This window comes from Nelumbo lutea, chromosome 1, assembly GCF_056320005.1.
Source record: "Nelumbo lutea isolate HS-2025 chromosome 1, American lotus-T2T, whole genome shotgun sequence".
NCBI lineage: Eukaryota > Viridiplantae > Streptophyta > Magnoliopsida > Proteales > Nelumbonaceae > Nelumbo > Nelumbo lutea.
This window is the reverse complement of record NC_142684.1, coordinates 12428251-12453825: the sequence shown is the minus strand read 5'-3', so window position 1 is coordinate 12453825 and position 25575 is coordinate 12428251. Positions and strand designations below refer to the sequence as shown.

The 25575-nt window shown below is 39.4% G+C and overlaps 1 protein-coding gene across 3 annotated transcripts in view; it reads left to right on the top strand.

The window, feature by feature from the left end:
* LOC148873553 (uncharacterized) overlaps positions 1-25575 on the top strand; it is a 57963-nt gene that overhangs the window by 7779 nt on the left and 24609 nt on the right. For all 3 annotated transcript variants that reach the window (XM_088961878.1, XM_088961879.1, XM_088961880.1), the window contains exons 3-4: positions 5188-5239; positions 23111-23177. In XM_088961878.1, the coding sequence (XP_088818004.1) occupies positions 5188-5239; positions 23111-23177 (119 nt within the window). The remainder of the gene's footprint in view (positions 1-5187; positions 5240-23110; positions 23178-25575) is intronic.

The window sequence follows — 25575 nt, the reverse complement described above, 5'->3', positions numbered from 1 at the left end:
TCTATGCAAGCTCAAATAAGGAGGAATTTCATGTGGGCTGAAACAGCAAATGAGATCTGGGGACAAGCAAAATCAACATATTCGGAACTGCGACATCATGCAAAAATCTACCAACTACAGGCAGAATCGTCTACTTGTAAACAGGGGGAGAGGTGTCTATTTGTATATTACTCTGACTTGACTTCTGTCTGGAAGGAGTTGGATCATTATCAGTGTGTGGAATGGAAGTGTGATGAAGATGCAAAATTGTACAAAAAACTAGTCTCCTAGTAGAGAGTGTTTGCTTTCTTACATGGTTTGAACCCTACATATGAATCTATCAGGGTCTAGATCCTCGGTTCTAAGGATCTTCCATCAGTTCATGAAGTTTTTGCTCTCGTACAATTTGAAGAAAGCAGAAGGAATTTGATGAACAATTCTGGTGGAGATGCAGTTGTGTTGGCCGCGAAAGGGAATGTTACTACTAGTGGAGGAAATTCTTCCAGGAAAGGAGATCTTCAGAAAAAAATGGATGACAAAGATAAATTGTGGTGTACTCATTGCTAGAAGCCCCGACACACCCGAAATACATGCTGGGATCTTCATGGAAAGCCAAAACGGGCTCAAGATCTGAATAAGAAGCAAAGTTCAGATATGAATGAAAAGTCGGGACAACAAGGTACAAAGAAACACACTATGGCCATCATGGCTACTCGAGAGATTCAACCCACCATCCATATTGTGACTCAGACACATTCATCTGGATCTGACCCAAGGGAGGATATTATGAATTCCTTCTGTAACCATTTAGAGCTCTATGGTAGAACAATTCGTCAGATGGATGCTCCTCCCTCAACCTCATTTGCGTCTACATCAGGTAACTCTGCTACAACTTTCCATGTTGCTTCTCATACCCTTGACTCTCCATGGATCATTGATTTTGGAGTGTCAAAACATATGACTGGTACGTCCTCTTACTTTCAAATCTATCACCTTCTTTCTGGAAGAGACAAGGTGAGGCTAGCTGATGGATCATATGCTTCCATAGCTGGCCAAGGAACCGTCTCTCTTCTCCTCGGCCTTTCCCTCTCTGATGTTTTACATGTTCCAAAATTTCCTATTAATTTGTTCTCTATTAGTAGTGCTACTAATTCCTTAAACTGCTCAGTGAGCGTTTTCCCTTCTTACTGTGTGATCCAGGATCTGGTCTCGGGGAGGACGATTGGTAGATGACGTATGGTTGATGGACTTTATATGCTAGAGAATAAGGCTGGTCTTCATGTTACAGAGTCTAAGAGTCAGTCCTATAAGAGTCAAGTTTATTTATGACATTGTAGAACTCATTTTCTTCCAAAAAATAGTAAATCTGAATTTCCTTTTCACATTGTTCATTCTGATGTGTGGGGCCCTATTACTTTACCATCTGAGAGTGGTTACAAGTATTTTATTACTATTATTGATGATTATTTTAGATATACTTGGGTATATCCCATGCGAACCAGGGAGGAAGTACCAAAAATTATCGAAGATTTTCAGTAGATGGTCTTCACTCAATTTCAAACTGAAATCCAAATTTTTCAGTCAGATAATGCGAAAGAGTATTTTCATAGTGATCTCACGGAATTCTTTGCTTCACGTGGTTCACTTCACCGTAGCTCTTGTGCCCGAACACCACAACAAAATGGTGTTGCTGAACGAAAGAACCAACATCTCATTGAAGTGGCTCGAGGTTTACTAATCCATATGAATGTCCTCAAACGTTTTTGGCTTGAGGCTGTTCTTTGTTCTACCTACCTCATTAACCGTATGCCCTCTCGTTGGTTAGAGTGCAAAGCCCCACATTAGCTTCTCTTCCCTAAGGCTCCCCTTCTTCCCATTCCTCATCGCGTATTTGGTTGTCGGTGCTTTGTCCAAAATCTGTCTCCCACTCGTGGGAAATTGGATTCTCGTGCTATTCTTTGCATATTCCTGGGGTACTCCTTCACTAAGAAGGGATACCGTTGTTTTGATCTAGTTTGTCAGAAATTCTATGTTTTCACGGATGTCTCTTTCTTTGAGAATGAGCCATTTTTTCCTGTTTCTCCTCAGGGGGAGTGTAAGAATGTGGAGAAACTGGTTCAACTCCCTCCTCTTCCTGATCCTCCGCCTTTTTGTGTTTTCTTCCGTCGTAACAAGGGCCAACCAAATTCAAGAGCTGTGGAGAATCTAGAAGCTGTACCTCCAGTGCCATCAAACTCCTTGGGGGCGGATCATACTCACTCAGGTACCTTGGTTCCCAATGATGTCCCTGACCCCATTACATTTGATACCTCTATTGGTATTGACCTTGGCATTCCTATTGCTCACAGGAAAGGTGTTAGATCGTGCACCATTAAACACCCCATTTCCAATTTTGTTTCCTATAAAAACATTTTACCATATTTTCGTGCATTTCTTACTTCCATTGACAGTGTCCCTATCCCTAAGAATGTGGTAGAAGCTCTTTTAGTACCTGAATGGGCAGATGCCATGAAGGAAGAAATTAATGCCCTTCATAAAAATGGCACATGGGAACTTGTTGATCTTCCTAAGGGAAATGATCCAGTTGGATGTAAATGGGTGTTCACCGTCAAGCATAGGGCTGTGGCACGGTGGAGAGGTATAAAGCTCGTTTAGTGGAAAAGGGGTTTACACAAGTGTACGGAGTTGATTATGCAGAGACTTTTGCTCCTGTTGCCAAGATGAACTCCATTAGAGTTCTATTCTCTCTTGTTGCTAACCTTGACTGGGATCTACATTAGCTTGATATCAAGAATGCATTCTTGAATGGTGACCTTGAAGAGGAAATTTACATGATACAACTCTCTGGTTTTTAGGCTCAAGGCAATGAACAGAAGGTGTGCAAGTTGAATAAATCTTTATACGGGTTGAAACAATCACCAAGAGCCTGGTTCGACAGATTCCATGTTGCAGTTCAGCAGAAAGGATACAAGCAATGTCAATCTGATCACACACTGTTTGTGAAAAGAGGAGAAGGTAAAATTGCTGCTTTGATAGTATATGTTGATGATATAATTGTCACTGGTGACTGGAATGATGAAATGTAGAGGTTGAAGATTTTTCTTGCCACAGTTTGAAGTAAAGGATCTAGGGCCTCCAAGATACTTCCATGGAATTGAAGTTGCCCGCTCAAAAAAGGGTATCTTCATTTCCCAAAGGAAGTATGTCCTAGATTTACTCCAGGATACTGGAAAAATGGGAGTGAAACCAGTTGACTCTCCCATTGATCCCAACCATAAATTAGGTGACAGCCAAGGTGAACCTATCAAGGATGTGAAACAATTTCAGAGACTTGTAGGGAGATTGTTATATCTTTCTATGACTCGCCCAGACATTGCTTATGCTGTTGGTGTCCTTAGCCAGTTTATGCATGCACCTATGTCCATCATCTTGAAGCTGCAGAAAGAATCCTCCGATATCTTAAAAGGTTTCCAGGTGTGACTTGTTGTTTCAAAGACACATGCATTTGAAAGTTGAAGTGTATACTGATGTAGATTGGGCTGGATCTCTAAATGATAGAAAGTCTACTAGTGGCTATTGCACCTTTATAAGAGGAAATCTAGTTACCTGGAGAAGTAAAAAGCAAAGTGTGGTGGCTAGATCCAGTGCTGAAGCTTAATATCGAGCAATGGCTCATGGAGTGGCTGAAAGTATGTGGATAAAAAATCTGTTGAGTGAGTTGGGTTTTCCAGTGGACAGGCCTATGACCCTATTCTGTGATAACAAAGCAGCAATAAACATTGCTACTAACCCAATGCAACATGATAGAACAAAACACATTGAAGTCGACAAGCATTTTATCAGAGAGAGTCATCACAGGCGAAGTGTGTACTCCCTATGTTAGCTCTGAGGACCAACTTGCAGACATCTTTACAAAAGAACTACACCACTCAAGACATCATGTTTTATGTGACAAGTTGGGCATGATTGATATCTATGCTCCAACTTGAGCGGGAGTGTTAATAGGTGTTATTTTGTATATGTATAGTACCGCAGGGGTACTATTGTACTTTTCCTTTTCTTTATGTTTAGTTGTTGTTGCCCTAAATATAACATAGTGTGACGCCTGCAGTATCTTTTTGGGCTTTCACTCCTCTCGTCTCTCATCTCCTCTCTCCCTTTCTCTCTTCTCCCTGTACAACACTTTCCTTGAGCCGAAAGTGCCAATTCTTCCCAGTTCCTCAAAATATCATTCAAGGAATAAGATTGAAAGACATCCAAAAGTCTTCCCCACTGTGCAGCTTTTAATTTTATTGTGTCTATGATTTCCTCTTCTGGCCTGCTCTTTTCATTTTCCCCCTCCTTTTTGGCTTCAAGCCTTCTAGAGAGTCAAGATTGGGGGGGGGGGATATTGGTTCTTTGTTGTTACATCATTGTATAAAAGAGATAGATCCTCGGAATCCAGAGTTTATAACTTGTTTAGATAGATTCCAATTTCAGATAATTCTCTGTCTGACAAGTTGAATAGGAGTGGACTCAGTAGGTCTGAATCGTATTTAGGTTTATCTACCCTGAACTAAGTCTTTGTAGAGAGTGTTCCATTTTTGATTTTATCTTTTCTATCCTGTTGTTCTCTATTATGTTCTTTTAAGCTTAGGGCCCCTGTCCTTATAGAACACTCTCTGTTGTACACTTGTACTTATTCATATCTTGTTTCTAAAAAAAAAATATCATTATTGAACCATTATAACTATTTGGTCTTTGTCATACCTTTTGAACTGATTTGACACCGTTTGTGAAGATTAGAAATTTAAGATGATAAAAAATTGCAAAAAGTAGCCTCTTAATACATTGTTGTGTTGAGATTCAACACTATCTAGATAAAATTTTCCATATGTACTTGTTTGATGAGTCTGACTTAGATTTTATATTTAATAAAATTACTTGTTACCTACTAAAGATAAATCTTTGGAAGCTTAACCAGGACATGGGGCTTTAGGGGGACAGAAGTGGAATTGTTTGTTGTTAGTATGCATTTCTAAACATGCTAGGTTATTCTGACATTTATTAGTTAAGTATAAGTATACATACAGCTATCATGCAGTCTACACTGTCTAGCAATATGCATTTTTATATAGAACATTTTGCTATTTCTTGAATTCACTTACATGATTAGTTATATGGAATATGTAGCTGAAGCTTGACTTCACTTGGCTGTCTATCCTGCAGTTCATAGGGAATTTCCAGGAAGCATGTGGCATCAGAACTGGGTGGGGTGCCGGTAAGTGCAATTTGATCACATTTTTTTTTTTTATTTTCTCCCTACTTTAGACGATTTTCTTTTTTTTTTGTGTTGTTTAGTATTCAAATGCTGCCATGAGGAATGACAACAAATATGCAGCAGACATTTTTGTGTCTATTAGCTTTCTTTATTCAACAATTAGAATTTGTTTTTTTGATCAATTACAATTAGAAATTTAGAATTTGTTAATGATAAAAGAATGTTGATCAAGAAGGATAGTAAGGCCTTAAATAGAGATATCAGTGTATCAATAAGGACTACATTTACCATTGTTGGTTGGTAGTGGGCAGGGTGGCCCACTGCACGAGTCTCCCACCAATGTGGGGTCTGGGGAGGGACAAATGTACACAGCCTTACCCTGCACATACAGAGTCTGTTTCCAACTCGGGGAAAGCATATAAAAGGGCATTAGGTATCTAATCCACATATGTGCATCCCTCCCTTTGGTCTAAGTGAGAAAGTCCCAAAAATCTTGAAAGAAATTAGAAAAAGGTCCTTTACAAGAAGAGAATAAACCTTGAAAATGTACCTTGTAAAAGAAAGAAAGAAAAAAAAAGCATGAAAATGCTACCTTGTCCTTCTCTAGAGGCCCGAGCAGTAATTTGAATTTAAATTACCCATAGACAGGCTACATAAAACTAAATCCCCTAATTACAGCCAGATTAGGCTGGCCATTTCTTAAGAAAGAAAGAAAGAAAGAAGGAAGAAAAAAAACCATGAAAATGCTACCTTGTTCTTCTCTAGAGGCCCGAGCAGTAATTTGAATTTAAATTACTCATAGACAGGCTACATAAAACTAAATCCCCTAATTACAGCCAGATTAGGCTGGCCATTTCTTGTATTAAATGTGACCTAAAGATGTCTCTATATATAGTTTTTATGATCTAGAACCGTGAAAATTTTACTGATGAAGAATGAAGTAATGTATAATTTTTTTTAATCAGCAACACAGAAAATAAATCATTAATTATGAGAGAAACATGATTACAACAAGTTGTGAAAGGAACCAGCTATAGAAGCTGTTCCCAATCAGTACTACATTTTAGCCCAAAACATATGTGTTCTATGTACCCCTTGCTTGGCTAAGCCATCTGCCAAGCTATTAGCAGCCCTCCTCACCCATTTCACTCGAATTAACATGTCCTGTGGCAGCCATTTGAATTTTCTGAACTCATTTCTCAAATGCCATGCCACCCCCTCCCCTTTAACCAGCCACTTAACCACAGTTTTAGAATCTCCCTCAATAATCAGCCTACTAATACTCAATTCTTTTGCCTTCTCAACCCCAAAAGCTGCAGCAAAAAACTCTGATCTTGTCACATCACCCTGTTCCACAGGGCCGGAGTATAAAGCAATTATGTTCCCCTCTTCATCCCTAATGACTCTCCCAATACCTGAGGGGCCTGGGCTACCCAAACAGCTCCCATCAAAATTCAGTTTCTTCCAACCATTTATTGGAGGAGACCACACCTCAATAGATCTTTGTTTTGTGGTTGAGGATGCAGCAGTGATACCCCAAGCTCTGAAGAAACCTTCAATCTTGGAATCCGAAAACAGCTTCTAACTTTTTGCCTAATGAGCTATTCTCAATGTTATAATTCAACAAAGGCTTCTATACTTTGTTCCTTCTCTTCAAAAATTCTTGCATTTCTTTCCTCCCACACAGTGCAAATTAGTGCTGCTCTAGTGCATCTCCACAAGGTCCTACATCTCTTTTTGTATCTGAAAGTAATGTCTAAATGCAAGAAGGTTCTTCTGTATGCTGATGCTGCTGTTTCCCCCAGATATCCTTACATGTCCCTAGGTACCAGTAATACCTTTTAAATGAGAGGATGCCCCCTTTTGTCTTCTTGGCATGGGCAGGCTTTCCTCAAAAGGGCTAAAGCCTTGTGGATTGTCTCTCCTATGGTGGTTTTCTGGTGCATTTGGAAGGAGCGGAACAACCACTTGTTTGAAGATCAAGTTGCTCTCTCAGGGAAAGTGTGTGCAATTGTTGAAAAAAATTCTGCTTAAGTGGGTTTCAATTGGTGATCTCTTCAGGGGTTTTCACTTTAAGCACTTTGTGGATCATTGGGGTGCTATTTTGTGGGAAAATGAGTTTACTGTGTAATGTTTAGCCTGTTGGCTTTTCTCCCCTTGTATCCAGCTGTTGGGGAAATCTCTCCCTCAGCAGCCTTATTTTTTTTCTTATTTACTTTAATGAAATTAACCATTTCTCAAAAAAAAAAAAAATCGAGGGGATGCCTGATGCAGGAACTGAAGAGTCAAAATTGGAATTTTGTGAAATTTTATATATTTCTGTGGGGTATTTATCAAAACTTTTCTGTAGGGTATTTATAAAAAAATTTTCTGTAGTGTCCAATAATAGGGTTTGATTGTCTATTTATAGTTTATTTATGTTTAAAATTTCAGTCATTGTATAAGTAGGATTAGAGTTATTGAGTCTTATGAAATAGGATATGTCAGCTTAGTTTGAGTCCTAGAATTATTGAGTCTAACAGTTTGACTCCTAGGACTATTATGAGTCTAACAGTTTGACTCCTAGGACTATTATGAGTCTAACAGTTTGACTCCTAGGATTATTATGAGTTTAGAGTCTATAAATATGTATGGACGTTTTACACAAAAAGCAATGAAGTTTATTGAGTTTTGTTCAGCTTATGCTTACTATGGTGAGTGATTTGATACCCTAGAGTGATTCTAGGCACCCCATGAGTGATTCTGGGTATTTTCTCTTTTCTTTCTCTCTCTCTATTTTTTTTTTCTTATTCCTTCAAGAAGCCATTACAGCCATCAACAACCATCAATTTCTGATCAAAGAAGACCATTCAACATTCTCTAAGGACTAGAATTAAGCTGGTCATACATCAATGCCCCCCTTCCCCCAGTTCAGCAATTGTTCATGAATTCCTTCTCTGGCTAGTGCATCAGCTAGTGTATTTGCTGATTGTGTCACCCAAGCAAAATTAGCTTCCACAATATTGGTTGGAAACATAGCCTTTCTGATCTGATGTCATATGTGTCAAGGTCTTGTTAACTCATCTTTTCAGCCAACCGACAATTGCCTTTGAATCTCTTACAAACAGATTTCTGTAAGCCATTGATCTTGGCAGCCATAAGCCTTGTAGTACAGCAAAGAGTTCTGCTTTGATTAAGTTTTTTTTCTATTGGATCTGAGTAACTAACTAGAATGTCTGCATGATTTTTGATGGCACTACCTACTCCTGACTGCCCTGGGTTTTCAATGTGCTGTTAGACAGTGTATGCCCTTAGCTCCAATTAGAATGATGTACATTATGACATTTAATGTTGTGTTTTTGTGTAATACCCTTAAACTGGACACATATGAGACTCGTGTTAGTTTAGAATCTTCACATCTGTTGGATAGATCTGGGGAGAATTATCTTGCCAAGGCTGACACTGATGTGCCGCCAAGTTGGTTGGGTTGGCTTGTCTCAACTGCCAGGGTGAGACTTGAGGTACTTGCAGTGTGAGTTTTCTTGAAACTCTGAACCGGACCAAAATTCCAGTATTGCCCTGGACCTTGGAGATAGATGGGCAAAACTGGAATGTTACACCTGACCCCTAGACTCGATTATGATACTACACTAGGTGTCGGATTGGGCTGTCTTTGATATGCCAATCAGTGAGATCCATAGAGGGAGTCAAAACCTGGGTATGTTGGGACGGTCCGAGAATTCATCTGAATGGGTGATCATAGTGACAGGATCAACCCCTTTGTCGGACAAAGTGAATGATCGGGGATGCACTCTCTCTGATGGAAACCTGAACTGCCAGCAGTCGATTTCAACCGTTGAAATTTGTTTTGCAAAATATATTTATATAGAGATATACATACATATATTATGGTTTCAAAATGTTTGCAAAATGTTTTAATTCCCGGGATCCATGTGAGTAGAGAGTGCAACACTGTACCTTGCAGCCGAGGGAGAGGTCCTTTCTTGTCGGGCAATGTTTGATCACTATGGGCTGAGAGGTTAAGTGTAAGACCATTGAGGGTAATACCTGATGGGCTAATCTTGCATCTGCCCACAGTCCTTGGGTTTTTATAAGGTGGCTTGACCTAAGGACCATTTAGTGTAAATGTTGGGCCCATTAAGAGCCCATGGTGATGGGTTCAGGGGTTCATTGTTTCCTACAGTGAATTCGGCCAGGCCTTGTAACAGAAGCTGGGCTGAACCCGTGTGGCTGATGTGTAGATCAATGTTTGGGTCCAACGCCATACAAGGATAGCCAACTGGGCAGCAATTAAGTGAGCACATAGACTTAATGGGCCTAAAACCCAATTCGAATTGGTTTAATAAGATTAATTAATTATGGGCGGTTTTGGGATTTAGATCAGCAGGTAGGATAAGGGATTATCCCTATCCACTCAGAGAGTCCAGATCCAAATAAAGATTTGGATTAGGAAACTCCTAATTTGGATTAGGAAACTCTTTATCTATAGATAAGATAAAGGATTATCCTTATCTCTTAAAGAGAGTCCAGATCCAAATACAAGATTTGGATTAGGAAACTCCTAATGGGATTAGGAGATGCTTTCTTTAAAGGCTATAAATAGAGGAGCGGGGCGAACCTCCAAGAGACAATACTCAATTCGCAGATTACACAGAGAGAAGAATCTGTAGTTTGACTGCTCCTGTCTTCTGCTCTTTACTGCTCTTGCTGCCCTTATCAGTTCGATTTCCACCAGTGAGAGTGATCAAGAGAGGTTCTTGATATTACTTTTTGGTAGAAAAGGTAATTTGAAGTCATGCTCACCAGCCCTCCATCACATTCTTGCTGAAGAATTTGGTTCTTGCTGAAGAGCCATCCTGCTGATTCTGCTCCACCTTATTCTGTGTCATCTTTAGTGGGAGAGTCTTTGGTTTTCTCCTTGGGTGTGAACACTTTCGTTGGGAGTTACTGTTACTCCGTATCAGATATATCCCTCTCCTACCTTTTGGTTTTAGATCTGGTCCGGTTTGGTTTCAAGACTGATCATTGAAAATGCAGTTTTCTAAAATAGGGAATGCGATTTCCACATGGGAGAGAGAGAAATTTTTGAAATTTCGCCCAACCTTCCTGCAGGGTTCGGCCATTTATATGATGGATTTCTCATCCTTTCATGTGCTGCCATCGAAATTTAATTTTAGTATTATCTATGGTAGGGGTGGCCACATTGGATGCCACTGTGAACCAGTCTTAAAGGGTGCCATTGGGAGAGAATCTTTATCCAGTGAATGATTCTGATTTTTATTACGCAGTCATTATGCACCCCGTAGTTGTGCTTTATCTGAAAACTATCCTGCTGTTCTGTTCTTCCCAAATGGTCCAAAGAATTGCTGCTCGTGTATTTGTCCATAGAATATTCCCCCTTTTCCTTCTTGGAGAGAAAAAGTAGGTCAGAACAAGGTGTCATTTTCTGGGGAGGTGTCCACATAGCTCCACATTGGGCAAGAAAGTGTTCCCAATCATTAGTGGATACTAAATAGGAGATTAGTAGGTGTAACCATGCAAGGTTTTTTCATAAGAAAGAACCCAATTCAGAGAAAAGATGGTAAAGGGAGCTTGGAAATGAAATACCTTCCAACAGAATGCTCTAATTCAGGGAAAAGATGGTTATAGCAGGGAAAAGTTGGTTATAATTCCAATTTGTGCAGTGTTAAAGCTATGGGTTGAGGGTGTTGCTCTGGTTTAGCTTTTATTTGTCTCTGATTTTATCTTGGAAATTTCTGGATTCATTCCTGGTTGTTGTTTTTGAGGTCTTTGTGGCCTTGTTGTAGAAGCTGTGTGGTGATTTCTTATCACTCTTTTGGTTTGATATAATTCTTTTTCTTTTAATAAAATTTGTATTTTATCTTAAAAAATAGTTCCAATTATATCAAATTGCAAATAATCATAAAATTCAATTTCTTCATCAAGATGTTGTAAAAAAATGAGGATGTTTAAACAAGACTGTTTCATCATCTTCAAACCATTTGGAGTGATCTCTGTCTCTCATTTCTGAAATTCATGCAAGCTGATTACTGTTGATGATAATGGGGGGGGGTTTAATTGAGAGTCTGGGACTTGGAGTTGGTAAAAGCTTTATTCAAATTCAAAATTTAATCTTGAAGAGTTTAGTATTTATTGTCATATTTTAGGTATTGTCTTGGGAAAATGCTATCTGTGTAGAATCAAATGCAGTAAAATAAGCTGCTATCCGTTTCCCAAAGTGAAATAAATGCTGTATGGAACAGAGTGTGCAGCAGTCAAGAAACATGCCCAAAAAATGAGTGTGGCACAAATGCAGTTGTTGAGATGGATGAGTGGGAAAACTTGGAAGGACAGAATTAGAAATGGATTCATCCGAAAGGACCTAGGAGTAGCTCCAATAGGTGATAAAATGAGGGAAAATGGACCAAGATTGTTTTGTCATGTGCGGATAAGACCACCTTCAGCACCTGTAAGAAGAAACGATCTAATACCAGTTTAAGGGGCTAGAATAGCTGGGGACAGACCAAAACAGACATGGGTTGAAGTGGTAAAAAATGATTTAAATGCTCAAAATTTAACAATGGTCATGCTGCTGAACAGAATGGAATGGTGAAACAGGATTCATGTAGCTGATCCCATATGCCATGTGGTTAATGACAACGACGACGACGACTCATCTCCCAATTTATCAATAAACAATAGTTTAGCCATGTGTTCTGCATAAGCAAATGAGGAAAGGGAAATAAAAAGGAGTTTGGTTGGGGCTTCTAAAATGTTCTGAGTTGACATATATACAGGGACCATTCTTACCAGAGACATATTCTCTTGGTCTGCTCTCTGCTGCTTTGTTTATGCATGCATTTATTTCCCCCAGCAACACTCACAAGACAGAAAAATGAACACTTCCCTATCACTTTCTTTTTTTTCTCATTTAGCAACTGATCAGGGGTTTTATTATTATATGGTGAAGAAAGAAGATGATGGAGAGTTAAAACAAGATAAAAACAAAATGGTTTCTAGCCCAAATATTCTACCCCTCTTCACAGGGAAAACCTTTTGCTTGTTCTGCTGCCTTAATTGTTTAGTTTTTTTTGACCAATGACAGGAAACAATTAATATAAGAGATTAAAATACAAAGGAGGGGAGGTAAAATATCTTAGCTCCCCATAGGATCAGAATAAACAACCAAGGAGAGAATAACCAGTTACAGATGAGCCCAGAAAATAGAATCCCTATGCACCCCTTGCCTAGCTAAACCATTGGTGAGGGAGTTGGCACTTCTCTTTACCCAAATACATTTTACATCAATGTCCTTAGTCAACCACTTAAAACTTCCTCTTCTCATTGTTGTAGTTCCAGAGCCCAATCTTGTCTTTCCTTTTACCAGCCCACTACTACTTCAGAATCACCTTCTATGACCAGTTTATTGATATTCAGGTCCCTTGCTCTTTTTACCCCTTCCGGCTGCCATTACGTCAGCCCTAAGGGAGTTTTTCACTCCAATAGGAGCAGAAAACATGGCTATTATATTCCTTTGTTCATTCCTTAGAACTCCCCCAATGCAAGAAGGCCCTGGGTTTCCCAAAGTGCTACCGTCGAAACTCAGTTTGGTGAAGCCATGAGGGGGAGGATTCCATGATGGACTTGAACTCATCTTAGGTGGGACTGATTTTGCAATTTCCTTCCAGTTTCGTAGCAGATCATCCACTGAGAAGTCTGAACAGATCCAATGATTTCAGCCTAAAATATTCTGGAGTTTCTTTCCTCCCAAATAGACCAGCATACAACAGCTCTAACACATCTCCACATAACCTTTCCTCTTTTCATTGATCAGTTGAATGATGAAGGAGAAGTAAATAGGCTTTGCATATTCAGAGGGGGATTCCAACTGCACCCAAACAAAGAAGTAAAGCATTCCCAAATACTTTTTGCAAATTGGCAGGAAATTCATAAGTGGTAACCGGACTCACCATCAGCCTTATAGAGAACACACCAATGAGGGGGGATAAACATCTATTGGGTCTCTTTCTTTGAAGCAAATCACATGTGTTGATTCTTTCCAGAAACTCTTCCCAACAAAAACTCCCAACCTTAGGAGGGATAGACTAACACCAGACTTCCTTAACAGGGAAAGACAAGCGAGAAAGGTCAACTGGTTGAGTGTCTTAAAAAAGGAGGCACAAGTGAAGGAACTAGAGGGAGATGGGGTCCAAATTCTACTAATTGTGTGGGGTCTAAAAAAAATACCATCAAGTATGCCCAAGAGAGTTAAAGTACTGTCCAATTCTGTGTCCCTAATGGCTCTTCTCAAACCCAAGTTCCACCCAAACCCAGAATTCGAGTTAGAAGGTACAAGGAAAGTGGAGATAGGTTCATTTTTAAAATTAGAGATAGCAAATAAAGTTGGAAATTGGTCTTTCAAAGGGGAATCTCCAATCCAAACCCATTCCCAAAATTTGATGATGTTACCTGAATGTAAATCACACTTGATCCAGGGAGAGAACAGAGGCAGGACAGCTTGAATTGCTTCCAAGGTGAAGCTCTTGTACTCCTAGCCAGAATCTTAGAGTCCCATCCATTGTCCGCAATCCCACGGATACTAGCTACAATCTTAGCACACAACTTCTCTTTCTCAATGGGGAACCTCCACAACCACTTCCCCAAGAGAGCCAAGTTCCTCTTCTTGATATTCCCAATGCCAAGACTAGCAAATATGTTACCTCTACTCACTACCTCCCACCCAATGCTATGGTCCTTTTTCTCCTCCCCCGGTTCCCACAGAAATCTCTCATTAGCTTTTCCAACTTGCTAGCCACTACTGTTGGAATCTTAAAAATCAACAGATAAATAGATAATAAACAAGTAAGTTAGCAAGCATAGACCTAATTAGGGTGATTCTTCCTCCAAGAGATAAGTAATTCTTCTTCCAAGAAGCGAGTCTCCTCTCAACTCTCTCCACTATTGGATCCCAAAAACTTCCTTTTTGGGGATTGTCCCCTAGAGGCAGACCTAGGTAATTCAAAGACTAGTTAGACACTACACACTCCATAATGTCTGCATATTCAAGTATCTCCCTTTCCTCCAAATTGACTCCCACTATATAACTTTCTCAAAGTCAACTTTCAGATTTGAAAATTGCTCAAAAAGTTGTATAACAAGTTTCAAATTCTTAACCCAATTCTGATCCCCGCCTTCACAGAATAAAATCATATCATCTGTAAATTGCAAACGATTTAGAGGTATGTCCTCCTTGCCTACCTTGTACTCTCCACCCTCTTCTTAAATTCCTAGCATCTGCTCTAGAGATCAAACTCCCCAGGACCTCTGCAATCAAAGTAAATAGGAAAGGAGAAAGGGGGTCTCCTTGTCTTATACCTTTCATAGCTGGAAAAAAATTCACCACTATCCCATTAACTAGAAAAGAGTAGTGGTAGGTCCTAACACACCTCAACACCCATTTGCACCATCTATCCCCAAACCCAAAACTTACCATCACCTCTAACAAGAAGGACCAATCTACCAAGTCATAAGCTTTTTCAAGATCTAATTTGTAAACCAACCCCATTTTTCTTGATTTCTTAAGATTCTCCACATTCTCATTAGCTATAAGAATCTGATCAATTATCTACCTTCCCCTCACAAAGGCTCATTAATTGTGAGCTTTATAGAAGGGAGCACCTGCCTAATCCTTAGAGACAACATTTTCACAATAATTTTGTACAAACTATTCACCAAGCTGATTGGTCTATAGTCTCAAGTGAATATCTTCTCTCTTCTTGGGAACCAAAGCTAAGGGTCCCTAATGGAAGGACTTGACTGTTTTGTGGAGTTAAGATATTTTAGCTCCTCTCCTCTGTAATTTTATTCTTAATTAATGAATCTACTGTTATTGATAAAAAAAAATGAAGTCCCTAAGGGTCATGGAGTGGGTACCCCCACAAGAAGGCTTCATAAAGGGGAACTTTAATGGCAGTAGTATGGGGAATTCAGGGTAGTCAGGTGTGTGTGTGGGGGGGGGGGTTATAGGGATGAGAGAAGTAATGCAGTTGCAATGTTTTCAGGGCTACTTGGTGGTGGTGATTCTTTGAGGGCAAAAGTAATGGCGGTGATAGAAGGGATTAGAAGAGCAAGAGAACTGAACACGCAGAATTTAATCTTAGAAAGGGATTCAAAGGTGGTAATTGAAGGGATGAGAGATCCATCATATGGATGGCCGAACCTTGCAGGAAGGTTGGGCGAAATTTCAAAAGTTTCTCTCTCTCCCATGTGGGAATCACATTCCCTATTTTAGAAAACTGTATTTTCAAGGATCAATCTTGAAACCAAACTGGATCAGATCTGAAAGCAAAAGGGAGTAGAGGGATATACCTGATACGGAGTAATAGTAAACCCCCAATGGAGGTGTTCACGCCCAAGGAGAAGACCAAAGACTGCTTCCACTGAAGATGACACGGTGTGAGGTGAAGCAGAATCAACAGGACGGTTCAGCAAGAACCGAATTCTTCAACAAGAATATGATGGAGGGCTGGTGAGGACGACTTCAGATTACCTTTTCTACTAAAAGGCAATATCAAGAACCTTTTTTGATCACTCCCACAGGTGGAGATCGAACTGACAGGGGCGGCAAGCGCAGTAAAGAGTAGAAGACAGGAGCAGTCAAACTGTAGATTCTTCTCTTTGTGTAATATGCGAACTGAGTATTGTCCCTTGGAGGTTCGCCCTGCTCCTCTATTTATAGCCTTTAAAGAAAGCATCTCATAATCCCATTAGGAGTTTCCTAATCCAAATCTTGTATTTGGATCTGGACTCTCTTTAAGAGATAAGGATAATCCTTTATCTTATCTATAGATAAAGAGTTTCCTAATCCAAATTAGGAGTTTCCTAATCAAATTAGGAGTTTCCTAATCCAAATCTTTATTTGAATCTGGATTCTCTGAGTGGATAGGGATAATCCCTTATCCTATTTGCTGATCTAAATCCCAAAACCGCTCCTAATTAATTAATCTTATTAAGTCAGTACGAATTGGGCTTTAGGCCCATTAAATCTATGTGCTCACTTAACCTCCTAATTGCTGCCCAGTTGGCTATCCTTGTATGGCGTTGGACCCAAACATTGATCTACACATCAACCACAAGGGTTCAACCCAACTTCCGTTACAAGGCCTGACCGAATTCACTGTAGGAAACAGTGAACCCCTGAGTCCATCACCATGGGCTCTTAATGGGCCCAACATTTACACCAAATGGTCATTGGGTCAAGCCACCTTATAAAACCCAAGGATTGTGAGCAGATGCAAGATTAGCCCATTAGGAATTACCCTCAATGGTCTTACACTTAACCTCTCAGCCCATAATGATCAAACACTGCCCGACAAGAGAGGACCTCTCCCTCGGTTGCAATGTACAATGTTGCATTCTCTACTCACATGGATCCCGGGAATTAAAACCTTTTGCAAACATTTTGAAACCATAATATATGTATGTATATCTCTATATAAATATATTTTGCAAAAAAAATTTCAACGGTTGAAATCAAGTGCTGGCAGTTTAGGTTTCCATCAGAGAGTGCATCATCGATCATTCACTTTGTCCGACAAAGGGGCCGACTGTCACTATGATCACCCATTCAAATGAATTCTCGGATTTTCCCAACATACCCAGGTTTTGACTCCCTCTATGGATCTCACTGATTGGCATATCAAATAGCCCAATCCGACACCTAGTGTAGTATCATAATTGAGTTTAGGGGTCAGGTGTAACATTCCAGCTTTGCCCATCTATCTGCAAGGTCCAAGGCAATACTGGAATTCTGGTCCGGTTTAGGGTTTCAAGAAAATCCACACTGCATGTACCTCAGGTCTCACCCTGGCAGTTGAGACAAGGCACCCCAACCAACTTGGCAGCACATCAAAGTCAACCTTGGCAGGATAAATCTCCGCAGATCTATCCAATAGATGTGAAGATTGTAAACTAACACGAGTCTCATATGTGTCAAGTTTAATGGTATTACACAGAAACACACCATAATAACATGAATCAAATATGTACTTTATTCATTTACATTAAATGTCATAATGTACATCATTCTGATTGGAGGTAAGGGCATACACTGTTTAACAGCTCCCACTTGCACTTAGGTCTACTCGGGTATAAGTCGAAGTCCCATGCTTTCCACATGTTTCTCAAACACTTTCTGTGTCAGTGGCTTAGTCAATGGGTCTGCTACATTTTCCGCTGATGCTACTTTCTGAATTAGGACATCCCCACTTCCAATTATTTCCCGCCATACATGGTACTTCCTCTCGTGTCTGCTCGTGGCTCCTTAGCCTGAGCAATTGCTCCTGTGTTGTCACACAACAATGAATGGGTGATGTGTTGGATGGAACTATTCCGAATTCTTGAATGAACTTTTTCATCCATACGGCTTCTTTGGCAGCTTTACTTGCGGCAATGTATTCGGCTTCGGTTGTGGAATCCACCGTGGACCCCTGTTTGCTACTTTTCCAGAAAACAACATACGATTCTATCGTGAAGATATATTTTAGTATGTTTTTCACTGCGGTCCAATGCTCCTGCCCTGGGTTAGATTGGTATCTACTTACCACACTCACTGCCTGAGAAATGTCAGGACGAGTGCACAACATGGCATACATGATGCTCCCTACGGTTGAAGCATAGGGAACCTCTTTCATGCCTTCAATCTCTTTGGGAGTCTTGGGTGACATACCCCTAGAGAGACTCCATGCCTGAAAGGAACATTTCCTTTCTTGGAGTTCTCCATGCTGTATCTCGACTATTTTGTCATGTAAGCAGACTGGGATAATCCTATTATCCTCTTCGATCTATCTTTATAGAGTCGAAGAGTATGTAGGAGGCTTCTCCAAGATCTTTCATGGAGAATTGCTGTGAAAACCACACTTTCATCGTAGTCAACATTCCTACATCATTCCCAATGAGTAGAATGTCTTCTACATACAGAACCAAGAACGTAACTTTATCACCATTGGTTTTCCTATAGACATAGGGTTCATTCGGATTTTGCTCAAAGTTAAACTGTTTGACGGTAGAGTCAAACCGGATGTTCCAACTACTAGAAGCTTGCTTAAGTCCATATATGGATCGGTTTAGTTTACATACCATGTGTTCCTGACCTGCAGTTATGAAACCTTGCGGTTGCTGCATATAGATATCTTCAGTAAGTTCACCATTCAGGAATGCAGTTTTGTCATCCATTTGCCAAATCTCGTAATCATGGTATGCTGCTACAACTAGCAGGATCCTAATGGATTTAAGCATGGCCACGGGCGAAAACATTTCTTCATAATTGATTCCTTCTTTCTGAGTGTACCCCTTCGCCCCAAGACGAGCCTTGTAGGTCTCAACCTTACCATCGGGACCCTTCTTCCTCTTTTAGATCCATTTGCAACCAATTGCTTTTACCCCAGGGGGCGGATCTACCAGAGTCCAGACTCCATTGGTCTCCATTGAGTCCATCTCAGCTCTCATGGCATCTACCCACTTTAAGGAATCTATGTCCAACATAGCTTCCGTATAAGTCACGGGATCCTCTTCACTGGTTGTGGCTTCCACCAAGTAACTTTCTTTGTCATAGCCGAAATGAACTGGAGGCCTAGAAACTCGGGTAGATCTCCTAGGTTGGTTATTTTCTGGAGCTTGTGAGACATCTCCCACTACTTTTGGGCTTTCCTTATCACGAACAACTTTCTGATGACGATTATCCATGATGTAATATTCTTCTAGGAAGTAGGCATTTCGATTGTAAAACACCTTTTGCTCTTTTGGATAATAGGATAAGTAATCCACAGAGCCTTTGGGGTAGCCTTTAAATAGGCAACGACTGGTCTTGGATTCCAATTTGTCAGCACTTGTTCTTTTAACATGTGCCGGACAACCCCAAATCTTCAAGTGTCTTACACTTAGTTTCCTACCGGTCCAAAGCTCATAGAGAGTCTTCGGAACGGATTTGGTTGGAACCTGGTTCAGCACGTATATCGCAGTCTCTAATGCGTAACCCCAAAAGGATGTGGGTAACTCTGAGTGTACGAGAAGTGGTCGGACCATATCCAATTAAGTCCGGTTCCTCATTTTTGACACACCGTTTAATTGTGTTGTAGCAGGAGGAGCTAGTTGTCTTCATTTCTCTCCCTAACCGTTTTTCGACTTCTTTTTTGAATTCTTTGAACTTTTCAAAAGATTCAGACTTATGTAGCATTAGGTATACGTAACCATACCGTGAGTAATCATCGGTAAAGGTTATGAAATAAACATGTTGGTTACGTGTCCTAACATTCAGGGGACCACATACATCAGTATGTATAAGGTCAAGTGTACCTGTACATCTTTCAGGCTTACCGTTAAATGGCCGTTTCATCATTTTACCTTGAAGGCAAGGTTCACAAGTTGGAAGATCTTTTTCAGTTAGAAAATCTAAGGGACCATCCTTTACCAACCTTGTGATACGATCTATATTAATGTGGCTAAGTCGGTAATGCCACATGCACGTGGGATTCACTGTATCACAGGTCTTCTTGGGGATTATTTTCGACGTAGTTTCGGCGATGTTCATTTCTAGAGAAGGATGGAGAACATAGAGACCATTCTCAAGTTCTTCGTATGCGAGGAATTTGTTATTCCGTTTAGTAGTAATCACATTACTGAATAATATAGAATAACTTTCCATGCACAATTTTGATATAGAAATCACATTTCTTATTAAATTTGGTACGAAAAGACAACCTTTCAGTACAATAGTTCATTCTCTGAAAACTAATTCTATAGTTCCTATGGCTGTAGCTGCAACTGTTGCAGAAGTCTCCAAGTAGAGCGTCACTTCTCCGTCACACAGTCTTCTGCTTATCCTAAACCCTTGTAGTGAGTTACACGCATGAATTGAAGCCCCGAAGTCAATACACCAGGAAGCAGAAGTGACCAACAAATTGGTCTCTATGATAAAAGATTCGAAATTACCTTTCTTCTTAGTATCCAGAAATTGATGACAGTTCCTCTTCCAGTGGCCGGCTTGTATGTAAAAGTGATAGGCATCCGGGTGACAGGGCTTCTGAGGCCAGACGAAGAGAATATCAAGAATGGGAGGAGAAAAATTATCTTGCCCAGTGCTGTATTATAGCCTCTTTGGATAATCCAATAGAGCGACAATTTGATAAGATCGAAGTGTCCAAAGACATATTGGATAGTCTAAAGACTATGTATGAGGAGCATAACTGTTCTACTCGTCAGAAGGTCTTAAAGTTGTTTATGACTACACAGATGACCGAGAACCAACTGGTTCATGACCATTGTCTGAGAGCAGGTTTTTTGCAATATTGTCCAATTTCTTGGACGTTAGGACTAGCATAAGGTTATGGAACCAGTCAACATAATTTGGGCCCTTAAGTTTGTTGTCGTCCAACAGTTTAGCGAATTGACCGTTTGCCATTTCTGATAAAGGGTAAAATATTAGTCCACAACCTTATTTAATTCATGTTATCTACATAGATATGGCTTTTAATCTATGTTCCATTTCTGTTTATTCATCTCTGAGATTTCCCTCCTATCTTAGTGACGGAGACTGCGGATTATGTCTCTGGAAATGTGAGAAATCACATAGGGTGCATGGAGCCAAATGTTTCAACTGCATAACCCCACCACCTTTCTGTGAATGATCACATCCACTCATCTTATGAGCTTTCCCTTTGGCCTCTATCAGACAAGGTTTATTGCCATTTTAGGTTAAACCTTTCTGTCCAGTGAGTGCTTACCCATCATATTCGTGAACGCTAAGGTACCATGAGAGAGTCTTCTATTTTAGGATAGGCCCCTTCCACATCGGTCTATGACGCCCCTATCATCTTATGAAACAATCCAACAGTAAATGGATAGCCCAATTTTATGGTGCATTTCCTCATTACTGAAGGACCCATCTTCATGTTAATGATGGAAGCCTTTAGAGAGTTCATCATATGAATCTCCCTATCACATGCACTTATATTTCAGTGGCTGGAATGAAATATTACGCCCTAGTTTAATTTAGGTCAAACCAAAGTGTCTCCCACTGACTTTCATAAAGCCAGATTTAGATGGGCCCTAAACGGCCAGGGTTCCGCACGGTTCCTTTTGGGGAGGAAGCTGGTGTGGGGCCCATCACGAAGGGAGATCATCCAATGATCTTAAGGACACCATGACAATGATGTGCATTCAGCCGTGGTGTGTGTAAGAGCCACTTATTCGATTCAGCATGGGCCAAGTACTTATGGCCCATGAACGTTGCACATCACACATCCATACATCACTTGCATGAAAACTACAATTGATCCAATCAATTAAATAACTGTAAAACCCATAATTAAAGCCCATATAAATTCATAATATTACTGATTAATATTATCTAGGTATATAGGCTGAATTGCAAAGAGCAGTTTGGCTCATATAACTTTTATGTTGAAATGGGCTAAAGTAGTTTTAACATTTTAAAACTGGGTTTTACAGATGTGGGCTGAATTGCATCTTGCAATTAACCTTCAACTCCTGGATCCATGAGTGAAAAATTAGGGCTGAGAACAACCCCCATCGAACCACAGATTCGGTCCAACCAATTTGGTCCAATCTGGTTCGAATGGGTCTAGGGTTTGATTTTTAATTCAAGATTTAATTCAAGATAAATTGATTTGAAATTAAATAACTGATACAAGACAATCAAGAATCAATAGGAGGGCTGTTCGTAGGACTGCTATCCTGCAAAACAAAATTTAGATCGCAGCATGCAGTTTCCAAAACTGCAAATTGCAGATGGCTGAACCCATATCTGCGAAAATTTCTCCTCTGCGCTTTCTGCTTCATCTTCGAATGAAATAAAATAGAAAACCTATTTTCTATTAATATTATATTAGAATTGAATTCCTATACATTCCGTCTAAAAATTAAAAAATAATTAATTACAGACCAAGAATGAAGATTCTAAACTAACACGAGTCTCATATGTGTCCAGTTTAAGGGCATTACACAGAAACACACCATAATAACATGAATCAAATATGTACTTTATTCATTTACATTAAATGTCATAATGTACATCATTCTGATTGGAGCTAAGGGCATACACTGTCTAACAGTAATAGGATGACTTATGACAAGGACTATGATTTTGGAAGTGCAGTAGTTCAAAGATCAGCCAATTCTATGGTTGACACTAGCTAATCTAGGGGTTGTGAGGGACCAAATGTTTAAGTTGTAATATGTTCGAGTGGCTGAGAGTTGGAACCTTTGTAAAATAGAATGTAAAATTGTACATATTATTTTCTTTCAATGAAATCCCTGTTAATTATAAAAAAAAGTTCAGTTCGATCTTGGTACACAGCTTATCATTGTTTTGCTATTGATACAAAACCTGTACATCCATCCAAAATCATTAGATTAATCTTAGATGGCATAAATCATGATCTTGACCTTTGAATGTGACTTGGGTGGCCTGAACCATTGGATTTATCATAGCATATAACTAGAATTATCCAACTAATCAGTATGATTTTGGCAAGCTACTTGGATGGGTATTAGTCCAGACACATTATGGTACCCATAAAAAGAATCAAATGAATTTAATTTGTTGGGTTTAGGTTAAGTGTTTTAGCAGATGGGCCGAAATTGGAATAGAGTCCAAATCAGAACCAAACCTCCAAATTGTTGTCCTATCTGTGATAGTCTATGATCTACCATATTTATTTCTGTCTATTTATGAAAAAGAAGCCAGCCCCATATAGTTGGGACAAGGCTTAGTTAAGTTGAGTTATTTATGAAGAGGAACGGGAAAGTAAAAGAACTGATGCTTGTCATCTTCATTTATCTTCTATCTTGCAGTTTTATTAGCCGAAGCTATTGCTTTAGTTGCAGCTAGCACAGTGCATCGAGTTTGTGTCACAACATGGTAATGCTATTCAAAGTTGATTCTTATCTTACCATTTTATTTCTGGATTGGTATTGTATTGTGTTGTATTGTATTTCAAAACTTTATCTTGGAATTACTTGTCATTTGTCAGCTGGCATAAAATGTCTGTTTATGTTTCTTTTTTTGTTTTTTTTGGTTTTTTTTTTATGTCAAAAGGTATTTGTTTGCAACTGCAGAAGCCACGTAAAATTCTCAAATGAATGAGGTCTTGTTTTGAGGATCAATAATTCTTGTTTTACCATTCTTATTGCTTTATTGGGAATCTCTAGTTGGAAACAAAATAATAACAAAAAGCCAAAAAAAAAAAAAGCAAAATATCCTTGTTGATGGTTCAGAGAGATTAGTCAAGGGAGAGTTGGATCAGCAAGGGATAAGAGGTCATCCCATTAAGCGAGGTTGTTCATGTAGATTAAAAGATTAACGTTGAGATAGAATTTTAAGTTGGAAAGAAGTCGAGTCTGTTCTTTTTAGGCAGTGAAGATTTTGCAAGATTTTTTTTTTGGGAGCTTGAAGAAAGATAAAGAAACAAATTTGGATTCTTAGAAGTGTTTCAATGAAAGAACTAAAAGTTCTCCTTTGATGATATTTGGAGAAATTGGGAGGTGGTGTCTGGAAGCTTGTCTAAGAAGGAAAAGGTTAATTTGGTGTGGTGCCTCCTCTAGAAGGTTATGTGGCGATAAATTTGACGGAAGCAGCCAAGGTAACCCAGACCCCTTTGGGATGAGGGGTGTTGAGAAATGCAGAAGGTAATTTTATGGCTTTGTTCTCGGGCCCAGTGGGAATGGGTGACTCTGCTAGAGCTGAATTGCTTCTACAACTACAAGGAATATAGATTGCAAGTGAGTTGAATATATAAAATATGGTGGTTGAAGGGGACTCACAACTGATGGTGGGATGGATGATGGAACCAATGGGATGGCTAATGCTCTAGCTAAGCAAAGGGCTGAATAGAAACTGTTTGTATTGGGCTCAAATGTAATATGTAACTTGTTATTGGGAGAGGTAGCATCTCATGCCTCTCCAATGGATGCTTGTAATGCCTTTCAGTCATTGACTAATAAAATTGATTAGCCCATTGCAAGAGGCTCCCGCCAATGCGGGGTCTGGGGATGGACAGATGTACGCAGCCATACCCCTGCACATACAGAGAGGCTGTTTCCAAGATTTGAACCCTGGTCACCTAGGTCGCAATGGAGCAACCCAACCGTTGGGCCAAGACCCACCCTCAATAAAATTTATTTTATGTATAAAAAAAAAAGTGAGAGGGCTAGTTAGGGTGGCTGGGTGGGGTAGAAGTTGTTATTTCTAGAGTTTTGAAGGGGAAGGGTATAGCTGAGGATGGTATGGAATTTTTGTTATTTTTCTGAAAGGGCTTGATGAGTAAAGATGTTTTTTAATGTGACTTGGTTGATGTTGTAGATGAATGTGGATGCACTAGTTGGTAGTGTTAGTTATCTTTTATTTTTATTATTATTTTTTATTTTATTCATTGGTTATGGTGGCGGGGGTATCTTTTAGATCATTGGTTATGATGATGAAGATGCTGATGATTTGATCTGAAGTTGATAATGATGAGATCTAAGCTGTTAGGTTCTTTTGGTGTTGTTTATTTTTGGATATGTTGTTCTTTTAGGTTTCTTGAAATATTTTAAACAAGTCTAGAGTGTTCTTGAACTAGAAAAACAAGATGCTATTAGAGAAAGATGAAGACTCTGATGATAATGAAGATGTTGATAATGATTAGATCTGAAGTTGATAATGATGAGATCTTAACTGTTAAGCTCTTTTGCTGTATTCTTTTGCTATTGTTTTTTTTTTTTTTTTTTTTTTGATAGGTTGTTCTTTTGCTAAATATTCAGGAGGAGGTCTCATGGTGCTTGTTGTTTGTTGATGACATTGTATTAATTGATGAAACTAGTGAAGGATTGAATGCAAAATTAAGTTCATTGATGAATACCTTAGAAGCAAGAGGTTTTAAAATAAGTAGGACCAAAACAGAATGTATGCTTTATAATTTTCATAATAATAATAAACTCAGTGTGACCTTATCTGTTACCTTGGTTCAATTGAGAGATTGAGGAGAAAATTGCCCATAGAACTAGAGCAGGATGGGTTCAAGTCAAGTCTTATGTGATAAGCAAATGCCACTCAAGTTAAAAGGAAAATTCTATAAAATAGTAGTAAGGACAGCAATGCTGTCTGGAGCAGAGTGTTGGACACTCAAGAAACGACATGTCCAAAAAATGAGTGTAGCAGTGAAGAAACATGTCCAAAAAAAGTTTAGCAGAAATGCATATGTTGAGATTGATGAGTGAAAAAACTAGAATGGATATGGTCAAAAATGAAGTCATTCGGAATTCAGAAGAACCTAGGAGTA